This window comes from Setaria viridis, chromosome 5, assembly GCF_005286985.2.
Source record: "Setaria viridis chromosome 5, Setaria_viridis_v4.0, whole genome shotgun sequence".
Classification (NCBI taxonomy): domain Eukaryota; kingdom Viridiplantae; phylum Streptophyta; class Magnoliopsida; order Poales; family Poaceae; genus Setaria; species Setaria viridis.
The window spans coordinates 12,549,571-12,563,171 of record NC_048267.2 but is presented as its reverse complement, the minus strand read 5'-3'; the positions used below and the strand labels follow the sequence as shown (position 1 = coordinate 12,563,171).

General features: G+C 43.6%; 2 protein-coding genes across 3 annotated transcripts; one reads left to right on the top strand and one right to left on the bottom strand.

Moving 5' to 3' along the window:
* Window positions 1-600: 600 nt before the first annotated feature.
* On the top strand, window positions 601-4,546 carry LOC117857162 (polyadenylate-binding protein-interacting protein 9). Of its 2 annotated transcripts, none has more exons than XM_034739673.2 (10): window positions 601-1,234; window positions 2,135-2,248; window positions 2,340-2,384; window positions 2,603-2,675; window positions 2,767-2,879; window positions 2,984-3,043; window positions 3,209-3,256; window positions 3,360-3,440; window positions 3,984-4,045; window positions 4,144-4,546. In XM_034739673.2, the coding sequence occupies exons 1-10, from the start codon at window positions 953-955 to the stop codon at window positions 4,199-4,201; spliced, it is 936 nt and encodes a 311-aa protein (XP_034595564.1). In that variant the 5' UTR covers window positions 601-952; the 3' UTR covers window positions 4,202-4,546. The 2 variants fall into 2 exon arrangements, with proteins under 2 accessions (XP_034595564.1, XP_034595565.1); XM_034739674.2 differs by having other exon boundaries at window positions 604-1,234; window positions 3,372-3,440.
* Window positions 4,547-6,322: 1,776 nt separating this feature from the next.
* On the bottom strand, window positions 6,323-11,227 carry LOC117857161 (alpha-1,2-mannosyltransferase ALG9). Its single transcript, XM_034739671.2, has 10 exons — window positions 10,813-11,227; window positions 9,544-9,631; window positions 9,263-9,422; window positions 8,944-9,164; window positions 8,570-8,865; window positions 7,746-7,857; window positions 7,520-7,658; window positions 7,077-7,273; window positions 6,901-6,990; window positions 6,323-6,817 (listed from the first exon to the last, which is right to left on the bottom strand). Exons 1-10 carry the CDS (start codon window positions 11,094-11,096, stop codon window positions 6,677-6,679), a joined length of 1,728 nt encoding a protein of 575 aa, XP_034595562.1. The 5' UTR covers window positions 11,097-11,227; the 3' UTR covers window positions 6,323-6,676.
* Window positions 11,228-13,601: the final 2,374 nt, after the last annotated feature.

Sequence of the window (13,601 nt, the reverse complement as noted above, 5' to 3'; positions counted from 1 at the left end):
ACGATCGCGCACACACAAAAAACAACAACTATATGGTTGTTCATGCGTAAACTTCAGACAATCAGTTTAGGCCGATATGGGCATTCATTTTTTCTTGTACATGTCTAATTGTTATTCTTCTTTTGCTTATCCCGTTCATGGTTGCCTATGCTGATGACATGCATCTAATTTTTCATGCATCATTGCAAAATGCTTTGATGAGCTAGTATCATAAAAATCCCTTTTTGAATTATAATTTTAGTCTAGCTCAACTGGTTAGGGTCGGATGTGTGGTGGTGTACCCTCACCATCCAGGTTCAATTCCTCTCTAGCTCAAATTTGGGCGTCTATTTTTTTCCTTCTTAATGAAAAACCGTCCGATCTAATTTTTAAGTGCTTGAGCTCCGAGCGGATATCCAAAGACGTGATTTTTACAATCTTCTCGTTGTTACAAGTGATAACACAAAAGGCAGACACGATTACTGCAATTTGCAATCTAAGCCACCTGATCAACCACACTAACCGTCCAGTCATGATCTCGACTCGTATATGGTCACTGCCCGTGCTGCCACGCACGTGCTTCACGCCACCCGGCGCATAGACCACGCCCACGCGGTCCCCTCCCTCCCTCACCGCTCTCCCAGTCTCCCTTCCCTTCCCCTGTTTCCGTTTCGCTTCCTCCTCTCCCCCCACTCCTCGCCTAATTTCCCAGTTTCCCACCCCGGAAAATGGCCAAAACCTTGTGAAACGGAGCACCAGTAAAACCCACCCGGCGAGCGCACACCGCACCACGCTAGCGGCTAGCCCCCTCACCATCCTCAGCTCCTGTGTGCAGAGCCGCTGAATGGCCTTGCGCCTGTAGATTCTTGGTCCCTTCCTACGAGTTCTTTTTTTCCATACCAATCCGGCCAAGGTTTGACCAAGATCGGCAGGCGGCCGCGCGCGTCGGGCTCGATCCGCCTCGTCTCCTAGGATGGCGGCGGTGGCGGAGGGATCGGCTTCCGCGGCGGCGGCGGCGGCGGCCAAGGAGGTGGAGTACCAGGCGGGCGTGCAGAAGCTGGTGGACCTGCTCTCCAAGCTCAACCCGGCCGCCAAGGAGTTCGTCCCCTCCTCGGCAGCGGCGGGGTCGCCGCCCAAGAAGGCGCTGTCGGCGGACGCGCCGGTGTTCGACTACCACTCGATCGGAGCCGGGAATGGGGGCACCAAGGACTCCGCCACCGACGCTTCGTTTTACATCGGGAACCAGCAGCGCAAGGTAATAATTCCGCAACACCCCTTTTGTTCTTCATTCTTCATCAGAGGTTGGGAGGCTTGGATCGGCGCCGTGGTTGCGTTTGTGTGTAGGATTTGATCGCTTTTCTCATCAGTTGTTTGGTAACGTTTGGAGTTTTCTTTCTTATCGGTCGTGTTGGATTGCGTTATCGGTTGGTGGTTCCGTAGTGCGGTAGTTGGCTTTCTTTGGTGAAAGGTTTATCCTCTTTCTCTCGATGTAAAGGTTTGATCGTCACGTGATGGCACTCCATAAGCGCCACTGATGATGCACTGTCGTGCAATTCTGTTCTTCTAAGCTGATCTTGTTATTTGTGCGATTGATTGGATGTTTTCAATCTGGTTGTTGAGTCATTTGATTTGATTTTGAGGTGGTTTCAAATCTCACTGATTCTTCTTTTAGTGGAAATCACTTTTTTTTTAATATTTTTAGCAGATGCATGCTTTAGCAGAATTTTTATCCTACAAACGCTGTCTGCAGTCATATTAGCTATAGTAGGTTGGTGAGGCATTTTGAAGGAACAAAGATATTCTAAACTATAGCACCACGATATTTCTCCATACTAATTGTTGGGGGGTAGTCCATTCATCTGTTTTCAGTACTACATTTATGAATGCAATAATTTAGGAAATCTTAACTTTATAAGTATCCATACTGACTTTTAGACAAAATGATTCGGGACTAAACTTCTTTTCAAGGATTTGATCAACATCTTGTGTAGTTTTCAATTATGTGATAATTCCCCAAGATTGCTTCTTTGTTTATTATTATTTTTAGTTCATAGGATTTGCTAGATGATCAGCTGTCTGCAAGAACTTATACTGGATGTGATGATCCCATTGAGAAGTATAATGTAACGAGTGTATTTTTTTTTCTCATCTTCAGAGGGGGAATGGATACATCAACCAAGGAAGGAGGAGGGCAATTGATAGGGCGAGGCGTGCAGACAGAGAGGACAGCATTAGGCGAACTGTTTATGTCTCTGAACTTGACCATACCGTGAGTAGTTGATGGTTGCCTTAGCACGCATTGCTATATATTATATATTCTCGGGTTGTTGTAAGATCTAATGATGTTGACCATCTGTTAGGTGACAGAGGAGAGACTTGCTGATATCTTTGCAACCTGCGGGCAAGTAAGTTATTTCATCTGAAATGGTTGATTTATACTGGTACTTTGTGTACTGCAAATGCGAAATTTCGCTGCTGTGTGTTTTTTCTCTTCTAAATGTATCTTTTTTGTTATTAAAGATTACCCCTTTTTCTAAAAAAACTGGTGGAACAAATTTGCAACTGAAAGTTTATCAGCTGCAGATTTCCAGATATGATAGCTAACTCACTTTCTCTTTCTTAGGTTGTTGATTGCCGAATTTGTGGTGATCCTCACTCTGTTCTTAGGTTTGCATTTATTGAGTTCTCTGATGAGGGTATTATATACTGACCTACTACTTATACATTTTTTTTTCTGTAATCACTCTTCTTTTGTGAATTTTGAGTTCTATTGTCTTTACTCTGTAGAGGGCGCAAGAACTGCACTTAACCTTGGAGGCACAGTTTTTGGTTTCTACCCTGTTAGAGTCTTGCCTTCAAAGACAGCTATCTTACCTGTTAATCCAAAGTTTCTTCCCAGGGTGAGCAGTTTTGCACTTGTTTCATGCCCTGATACCATTAAGTATTACTCCAATACTATTCCACAATTTGCTTATACTGGTGTTTGTTTTGGCTTGTCCTATAGACGGAAGATGAGAAGGAAATGGTTATGCGAACCGTCTATTGTACAAACATAGATAAGATGGTACTCATCTCCTTTCTACTCCATAAAGTTTATTGTCTTTCACTTATTTTCTTTTTCATTGATACTTTTCATATTTTGGGGTCCTGGATCTAAAAGTGCAAGTTTCTGAAGCTTATACTATCAAATTATATGTTTGGTGACACCATTTGCCTCTTTGTCATGTAGGTTACTCAATTAGATGTAAAGAATTTCTTTGAAGGACTTTGCGGTGAGGTCAGCATTGGACTCTCCAGTTTTTCAAATCCATCATCAAACATACTACTAAAGAATAAAATGTGCTCGATATGTTGTTATATGCTTTACCTGCTAAATATAGTTTCCTTTGCAGGTCTCTCGGTTGAGACTTCTAGGGGATAATGTACATTCTACAAGGATTGCTTTTGTTGAGTTTGTCCATGTAAGTACAAAATGTTTCTATTATATACTTTGCTTTTGCTGGTTAAGTCCTATTTTATAGTTTATAGAAAACGATATATTTAATGTTTGCTGGCTAAGTCCTCCTGCACAAAAAAACTAGTTTAGATTGTCTATTTTGCATCTCCTTAAAACATTTGTAATGTAATAATACTGTGCCAATGTGACTAGTAAGCTCTTGCTACGCCAGCAGTTATGCTAAATCAGCATGCTGCATATTGTGCAGGAGCTGTTTGATACTATCCAACTTCTGCATGTTTGGTAATCTGTTAATAGCACATGCATGAAAGATTCTTGTGATACATTCACTCCACTGGGTAGCGACAGTAAGAAGTTAGACTGAGTTTCCTTCAATGCTTCTTGCTTTTTCATCACTCATATATTGATCTGCAGCATGATTGCGCTCATACAGTCATATGTTATATTTCTTCCTCGTACAGTCATGTGTTATATTTCTTCCTTTCATATTGAGTACCAGTTTCAGATGGAGGTTTTGATTGTAAGTATTGAACTATGTGAATCACAGGCTGAGGGTGCCATCTTGGCTCTGAATTGCAGTGGGATGATTTTGGGAACTCTACCTGTCAGGCATGATCCTCCTTCCATTTCTGTTCATTTATGCATCTAGACTGAAACAAACCGAATATCTAGATTTGCTAACGCTGATTGCATCATGGGATGTGCAGGGTGAGCCCTTCTAAGACTCCGGTGAAGCCACGTGTAAATCGAGTGGGATCTAACTGACTCCGCGAAAGCCGAACTGGATTGTTCACGGGAAGGCATCACCATAAGCTAAAGGCTTCCGCGATCCAGTGCATCATGATGCATTTCCTTACATTCTTACAAGCATTCTCTTTGTACCCTTTTGCAAACCTATGAGGAGGGAACTGGTTAAATCAGACCCTTTATAGCCTGCATTTGGTTCTCATGTTTCATTCCTCCTGATGGACAATCAGCCACCAGAGTAATTTCTGTTCAGTGCTCCTACTGTTAAACTGATTGACATTTAACGTCTTACCTGTGAACCATCACTGTTGTTTACAATCTTTGCAACCTGATTGTCTTATCCAGAATTCCTTGTGGACATCACATTATGTTCCAAAGTTCGTTTTATTTCTTGGACCTTGTGTTAAGTAGTTGTGCCTGTGTCCTGTGGTGGTGGTGGACTGGTGGTCTACGAGGATGCATGTAGTGATCCATAACATAGTAATCAGACTGGAACATCTGGATTCTGGAATACAAATCTGATATTGTAAATGTTAAGCTCGAGAAAAATCCTATATTGTAAAGATTAACGTTTTATGCAGTGAGATTCATTAGTGTAGCCAGGAGTAGATCGGCCTTCGTTTGGATAGTAGTTAGTTACGCATACACTTGCACTTACATACTGAATCGCAATGCCGATACATCAGATTTATGCCACTGAAGTTTCCTATTCCATACGAATGATCACTTAATAATTGCATAAAGAACACGTCAAACTCACTTGTCCGAAGCCATGCCGTCCACGTCACCGCCTCCGGCGACCTCGCTCGCCGCCACCGGCTTCTTCCCGCACTGGTGCTTCCGGCACTGGCACTGCGTCGACCGCGTGCTCACCGCGCTCCCGAGCCGCGCCAGCGCCATGCTCCCTCCTCCCTCCTCGTCCCGCTCCCCGTCCTCCGCCGTCACGATGGCGCCTCCCCTCCCGCCGCCGCCGCCGCTGCACCGCCGCCAGAGCTCCCGCATCCTCATCCGCACCTCGCATTGCGCCTCCTCGTGCCCTTCCATGCCGCAGAACGAGCACCGTTCCACGGCGGCGCGGGCCGACGTCGCCGCGCGCCGCGCCTCGCGCACGCTCTCGGCGCGCTCCCAGCTCAGGGCCAGCGCCACGGCCTCGTCCAGCGCCGCCGGCCGCTGCGGTGCCACCCAGTCCTGGAACTCGGTGCGGAGGCCGCCGACGAACGCGGCCTTCAGGAGCGCGTCGGGGATGTCGGCGCCGAGGTCCGAGCACCGCCGGAGGATCCCCTGCATGCGGAGGTGGTACCGGTTGATGGCCTCGCCGGGGCCCTGCCTAAGTGCCACGAGCTCGGCGCGCGCGCGGTCGGCGGCGCCCGGCGGGCGGAAGAAGTCGAGGAAGGCGGCGCGGACGGCGTGCCACGGCGGGGGCGGCGAGTCGTCCCCGGCGCCAGAGGTCGTGAGGTCGTACCACAGCGCGGCGTCACCGTCGAGAGACGCCGGGAAGATGCGGGCGGCGGCCGCCGGTGTCACACCGCCGTTGGCGCGGCGGACGCGGTCGAAGCGCGCGACGTGGGCGTCGGGGCACTCGCTGGGATGGCCGCGGAAGACGGGGAGAGGCGCGACCTGGACGTAGAAGCCGATGGCGTCGTCCGGGTCAGGGTAGGGGAGGAACGAACGGGCGAGTTCTTGGGTCGTAGCGTCGATGGAGGAGGGTGTTGGTGAGCGGCGGCGACGGAGGCGGAGACGAACGCCGCGTCGGCGGCGACGGACAGGCGTCCCGTGGCCGGAGGTGGAGAAGTCCGCGGATGCGCTGCCCATGGCTGTGCCTGTGTGTTGTGTTTGCGCGCGTGGAGAAAGGAGCAATGGGAACTTTGTCACAACTCACAAAAAGGCAGCGCGGGAGACGGTTGCAGCGTGTGCATAACGAACACCCTGCACTTACCAAGGGCAGTTGCTGGTGTCGATCACGCATGGATCGTAAACGCAACTGCTCGATGATCTCCAATCAAAATTTTTGCCGCACGAATGTATATACACGCGATAGTATAATTATATATTTCTAACATAAAACATTTGAAAAGATCTTGGCAGTCCAAGTTGCCCAAAAATTTCTAAAATTCCTTTGGTAACCAGTAAGATTTCGAATTGAATAAACTCTAGTAACGTGTAATGATTTCGAAACGTCAACAAGTCAATCACTAGTTCATCAGTCTATCATTGGCTAAGATTCCGCACAATACAAACGAATCCTAGTTGGCTACAGAGCATTTAATAGGCGACATGATGCAGGGATCGGCCCTCAAGCACCAACACACTCATCCTCACAAAGATTAGAGACTACTTCAGTTACACAAGCCCGGTCCAGCACGAGGCACTGGCAAAAACCATTTGGATCAAAAACATCTTTAGTAGCCAAAAATTGCTAATCAGTTTGATAAAGGAAATCGCATGATTTAGCTCTCTATCGAATTTGATTCCTCCAAATCAGGCATCTCTTGACTAGGGTTGATCAGTAGGCAACCTTCTCAGCAACTTGTACAGGCCGAAAACATTGTTTTGTTGCCATTTGTATGGTACGAAGAACGAGCGGTATAATGCTGGGGAAAGCTCTCTATCTAGGAATGGTAGTGCCGCCAATGCCTGGAGTTCAGAAACAATCGTCAAGCAGTGAAAATAGGACTCGGTTTAATGAATTGATAAGGAGATTGCAGGTGTGGGTTTACCTCCCATGTTTTCAAGTCATTTCCACGAGAGGGATAAGGCCTCCTTAGATCAAGCTCCACCAGTAAGGTACATGCTCCAATGTCTTTAAGCTGCAAGCAAAATTATAAACAGGTTGCACTCAGTGCACTATTAGAAGAAAATTGCCTAGTGAAAGTTCAGAGAGAAAGGAAAATACATATTGCTCCTCAGAGGCCTTATTCTTGTTGTTGAAGTATGACGGAGCAGCGCTGGTGCCACCCAGGGTCTCATTGAAGGGAAATGGAAGCAGCCCACGGAAGCCATCATCTATCCACCTAACTTCACTGATATAGGAGGGTATGAAGAACGATGATGGATAGCGATGCCACTCACTCCCAACACAAAGAACAGAACCTGTAAACAAACAGGTACAGTAATTTAGCCAAAAACAAATCCTCTAAGAATCTCGCATTCTGAGCATAAGATGCTACCCAGCTTTGCTTCTTCCTTTGCATAAGTACCTTTTCAACAAAAGAAGCAAAATAGAAGCAGCGATGTAAGACAGCACCCTCTCTAGCATGTCCAGGCACTATACTAAAGCATACTAAGCAAGCCCAATAGGAATCATTGCGAAAGGTGTATAGATTGGTACAATCTTACCAGGCCCAGAATCTTCATGATATTCTAAATGCTGATAGATCTGCAGGGGAGCACCATATCCATTTAACATGGAAAATGTTCGGCTGTGGGAGGCACACAAAATAAAACCAAGGATCAAAGGCCGCAGACCCTTGGCTATCTGTCACAGGCATCATGAAACAACTTTACAACCATTACCAGTTAATAAACAAGAAAGCGTAAATGGCATTCAACTCTCCAAGCTAACCTTTTCAAAGATAGACTGGTCAGAAGAATATTTGTCGTGGAAAAAATCAGGAAAGCTGTCAATAACAGCTGCAGCTGCAACACATATCAATGTATAGATTGGATAGAGAAACCTGCAGAAACAGATCGGAAAAGACCGGTTGGTTTCAATATGTTTCATCTGCATATTAGCATTATAAGGACTGGGGGAACATGATGAAAGATTCTTCAGTAACTAGTCGTTTGCATTCTTTTCACACCCAACACTACAAATTTCAAACACCAAAGTAATGGTGAATACATACAGAAAACCTGGCCATTGCTACTAACATTAGTAGCAATAACTAGACAGATTTCACTTCAAAAGTAAAAATCTAGACAGATTGATTGCAGTATAGAAGGGATACATGACTGATTTGGTTGAATGTAGAATAAAATTTTTTGGATTTAGTCAAATTTAAGTGGATTTCAAGGCTATCCTATGAGAAATTTTGTGGATTCAATTTAAATGTGAAAATGTCCAACAACAATATCAAGCTAAACACAGCAGAAGCTTAAAAGATGCAGGTCAAAAAAAGTTCGGGGCACCTCATTTTGTTTTTAAAGTCTAATATCAGAAAAATTGAAGTGATTTCTCCAGGGAAATAATGGAGCCTAAGGGATAACAGAGAGAATATGTCAAATACATGCAAGTACTCCAGCTAGATAAAATCAAAGCAGGTTATATGCTAGGTTTAAAGGCAACAAGAAATTAGCATTTCTAGCCTCTGCACGATCTTCATGCAGAGGAATATTGTTCCAAAGATTCAACTGATAATAAGGACGAATTGCAAGATTCATGCTTACCTTTCTTCTTTGTGTGCCTGCAAAGACATGAAAGCCAACCAGATATAAACAGGAGAGACAACTATCAGTAGATCTGGAGCATATTTCTTTCTTGCAAATGGTACAACCCCCAAGAACAGAAGAGCCAGGATGAAGGCAAAATTGAAATTATTGAATCCATTTCTGAAGTAGAATGAAGGGCCCTCGGTTCCATACAAGTGACTTTCACCACCACCAAGAACGTTATATTTCAGAAGATTGAACACCGAGAATGTCAATCGACCATAGCAGTGATAATCAGCAATAAATGAAAGAACCTAGCATAAACTTAACATGATTAGATTGAACTCATACGTTCTGTAAAATAGTGAAATTATGAGGGATTTTATACTTACAAGAAGGCTCAGTGAAGTCAGGAATCCAGATAAAAATACCCTTCCAAAAGGTCCTCTAATTAATGAGTAAACAGTAACAGGAAGGAATACCAAAATTGAGAAAGGCCAGCCAAGGATCACTCCAGCAGCTGCAACTGCGACTGCAGCAGCATATTTCTCAAGAAGGAAGAGTGCAGATGAAAGTGTTACAGCATACATGGAGAATGAACTTGGCAGAAAACCTGGAACAGGATATAGATATACATATGAGGTAAGCTAGCACTTTAGTTGGAGCAATAAGACATCTGCAATATAATTGAATTTAAGAAAAGAAACATACTGGTGCTGGCGAAGAAGCAACCACTGGACAAGCATAGCATTGCAAGAACATAACAAGCAAGTCTTTTTCCATATCTTCTTGAAAGAGCAATCACCAGAACAGTTTCGGTTATAGTTGAAATAAGACCAAGAAAGATTCTCACTGAGTAGAACACACGAACCTTTACGACCACAACAGAATAGGTGAAATGTCATCAGCAACAGACACAAATAGGTAGTGGAGAAATGGATCAACCAGCAAATATAAGGATGTAACGAAAACAAGAGTAAAAGACTACAAACCTTATGCTCGCCAAAGATCAATGAAGCAGGCCCAGCTACAAGAGCATGAATGAAAAGGTATAGATACGATCTAAGAGCAAAGTCGGAACTGCAATTAAAGAAATTGCAGAAAGTCAAAATAAGTCATTCCGTATAATAACTTCCTATGACACGCAGAACATAATACACAAAAATCATTGCAGTCAAACTATATTGTTAATGCGTTTGGTTTCCATACAAGTGCAGATGGAGTCTTCCAGGACACTATGAATCAAAATGCTACTATAGCAATACTGCAAGCTGAAGCGATGTAGAAGTAAAAGTCTAGACCAACACTCAACAAAAGGCAGTTTAGGGTTTAGAATTACGCACTTAATCCTAAGATGTGGCAAAAAACATCTTATTATTTGAAAACAGTTTCAGCAACAGTTAAAGAAGACGTGCAGCTATCTTATATAGTTGTATCATTCCTCCAATCATACTACCGTCAATTAAACCAAATGTCATTACTCCCATAAATGTAACTGAAAATCATAAAACATAGTTTCCAGCAGAAACTCTACAGAATACAGAGCATCTGAACTTCAAACAAAAAGGATCTTACAGAATGGAATATCATCGTTTCAAACAAACTTATGACGATACATAACAGGATGACCAAAATTATGGTAACTCAACCAAAATTGAAGTCTGCAGTTGCATTGACAGTCGATGCTTTAAAAGATAGCTGGCAGGCCAATTAGTTAAGTTGCAATCAGGTGCTGGGTCAAACGACCAAGCCAAGGCAAGCAGGCAGCTTATTTTTAAACAGTTTGTGACCTTATTTCTGAAACAGAATATAAAACAATATTCAGGCATATTGACATTCTTTGAGAATGGTCGAGTTGCAAACTTAGCCAGCCCCAAACCTCACAATCGTCACTAGTAAACCTCCAAATCAGTCAGACACCAGCATCAGACAATGCGAACACTTCCCACTGCTTCACCAATCCCACAAAATCAAGAATAGTAAATCCCTTCCCCTTAAACATCCAAATCGTTCCGCAAATCTATGAGTCGTTCCCCTTATTAGACTACGACATACTCCCAGCAAAACATTCCTAATGACACCGTAGATCTCCACATTCCCTTCAACACGATTAATTGTCATTTGCGAAAAGCTACCTCAAAATCCTCTCCTGCTAGAACATGTCAGCACACTACCCACCCCTGCCAATCCGTTCGGGAGCATCAAGGAGCAGGAATGACCGATACAGGTAGGGTTTAGGGGGGTGATGTCGGAGATGGTACCTGTACTCCCAGGTCTGGAAGCCGGAGCGATAGAGGAGGAAGTGGAGGGGCTCCCAGTAGTTGAAGACCTCGTCGCAGTCGTGGATCAGGTTAGAGGACGCGCTCATGTGGCGGAGGAGCCCGAGCGCCAGGAACGGAAGGAACCACTTGATACCCTCGTCCGCGCCGTCCCCGTCGCCGTCACCCGGGCGACGCCTCCGGTCCTTGGCCTCCTTGGCGTACCCGTCGTCGGTTAGCGGGGACGCCGCCGTGGCCCGGCGCTGGCGCGCCGACGAGAGCGACATGGGCGGAGGCCGAGGCGATGTGGGTATTCGGCTTCAGGACTCGAGAGGGTAGCGTGGGTTTCTCGGTGGACTAGAAGCTTCTGGATCTTTGGGATTTTGGGTTTCGCTTTGCTCGCGCGAAGGAAAGCACAATTACTGATGGGCCCGAGTGCTTTCCCTCTTTTCGAAAAGTTCCTCGTGTTTGATTGATTCCGCCAGTGCCTCTTCGCTTTGGTTCTCGTTGAAAAAATTAAACCCATCCATTTGGGCTAAAAGTTAAAACTTCACTTGCAAGGCAAATCCCGTTGGTCACGGTTATAGATTATGGATTATAGCTATATTTCGCAATCCAGCTTATTTAAATTCCACAATTCAACAGTCAACTCTCTCCGTTTTTTTTTAGCTTTTTGATCCAGGTTAACTTAGCAGGCCACAACCAACATGCCAACACACCGGCTTCCAATCCCTAATTAAAACAAATAGAGCATAGAGCATTGGAGTATTGGTCTTGTATAAAAGGATTGTTAGCTTGTGCGGTGATAGAAAAAAAAATTACGGCACACGCAATAACAAAATGGCCATCACACTTAGATGACGTTTGGCCAATGGGTCAGGATAGGTAGGAAGGGAAAGGAAATAATATCTCAGTTAATGTTATTTATTCTTTGAATTTTGGGTATAGGAAATACTTTTAGTTCGGGACGGAGATATGAACCCATCATATCCAGCCATTCCAATACTACTAGCCCATTTTAACTTAGGTCTAGAACTATCTTCAATGGTTTGTTGGTAGTCCAAAGGGGAGGGTTACAAAAGAGATCCTCTAAAGTACTTACCTCTGCAGTTGACTCACTCGCACGTCAGTGATTTAGCTGCAAGGTGGAGTTATGAGAGTGTGATAGGGTCATGGTGTGTAGAATGACTAAATAACCCTGTATAAAAGGCTACCCTACATTTAGTAGGGAGCATTTTAGAAGGGTATTTTAGATTTTTTTCCTTTTATTTCTAAAATCCGTTCTCCATACCACCAAATAAAGGAATAGGAAAAGATGTTGATTTTGCTATCAAAAACCCACACCTCATGACCCATATTTCTTTCGCATTCCATAATTTTCATTTGAATATCCAAATGTCGTTTCATGGTAAACTTTAAAGTATGACTTGTTGTCCTTGTAAAACAAGTGGCATAGAATTGTTATGCTATGTGGTGGATGTAGAGTGCAAAGTGGAGGGCGACATCTTCTTCCTTCTGATCTTAATATTCCTTTTCTTACTTCTCCCCATTTGCACCAATGAATGTCCACTTTGGGGAGGAGGGGCATAGGTCCTGCTATTGAACTTCTCCAGGTCATGGTATATTTGTGATGGTGATTTGGGTACAGTTGGTTTGATAAATTCATTGTGAAATACTATGCGTTTCTACCACCATTGTTTAGAATGTGAGCATATATCCATCCAAAATTTAATCATATATCCGAGGTATCTAGGTGCGTTCTACCTTTGTTATCTTGATCTGGTTATGCAAGAGCTTATGTGATAAATATGTCTATAGTTATTTAGATTATATAACAGATTCTTTATCGGTATGGTAACTTGAATGTAATTAAAGTCGCAGATTCTACTCTTAACTCTTATGAACTTTCTCGTATCTTTTATAGTAGTAGTAATTATTCCTATATAGATTGCTCAGGGATGAAAGGGAATGGTATTTTCATTCAAGTGCTCAATGCACTACATTTTCATCTTTGATTACACAAACAATGCAGTAGGGCATCATTGCCTTAGCTAAAGACATTTCTTTTTATTTATTTGTATTGGCCCACTAAATACTAAACAAATTCAAGAAGTCAGATTAATTCAGACTAGCTACCAGAAAGACTAATCCAATCCATAATATTGTATTAAAAAATACAATGTATTTTAATATAACAAAAGATATTTCATAGTACAATATGAACAATAAAAGATATTTAATTATAGATCTAAACTAGAACAATATCACTTAGGATGAACTTATTAGTCCTTTTATTTATAGAGAGAGTGATGAGTTCTTGTATCAGGGTACTCTCAGGAAATGGGGTTAAGGTGATCAAGCACCAAAAGGCCAAATGCCCAACAGTTGGAAGCATCCTGGAAACGAACGAGATGATGTTGCGGCTCACCACCCGACCTCCCCTGGGTCAGAAGCTCCCGCAAGGGGCACACAACGTCTCACCCACTCCATGACTCAAGAAGACCTACGCCGTACGAGAGGTATTTTCAAGTGCATTTGGCCCCCTATGTGGGTTTTGGTGTTGATGACTTAGGGGACTAATATGATTATCAAATGATTGACAGGGTTTAATTGCAAAAGAGTGCAAAGGTGTACTTAAAGATTCTCAAGAAGTCCCCAAATGCAAAAAAAAATTGTGTTGAGTTCAAAAGGATTTTCATTTATATTTTCTAATTTTGAATTTGAGTTTAGGAACGTCGTACTATTAAGGGGGATGCGGATGGATAGCTTGAAGATGCTAAAGTGCTCACTTG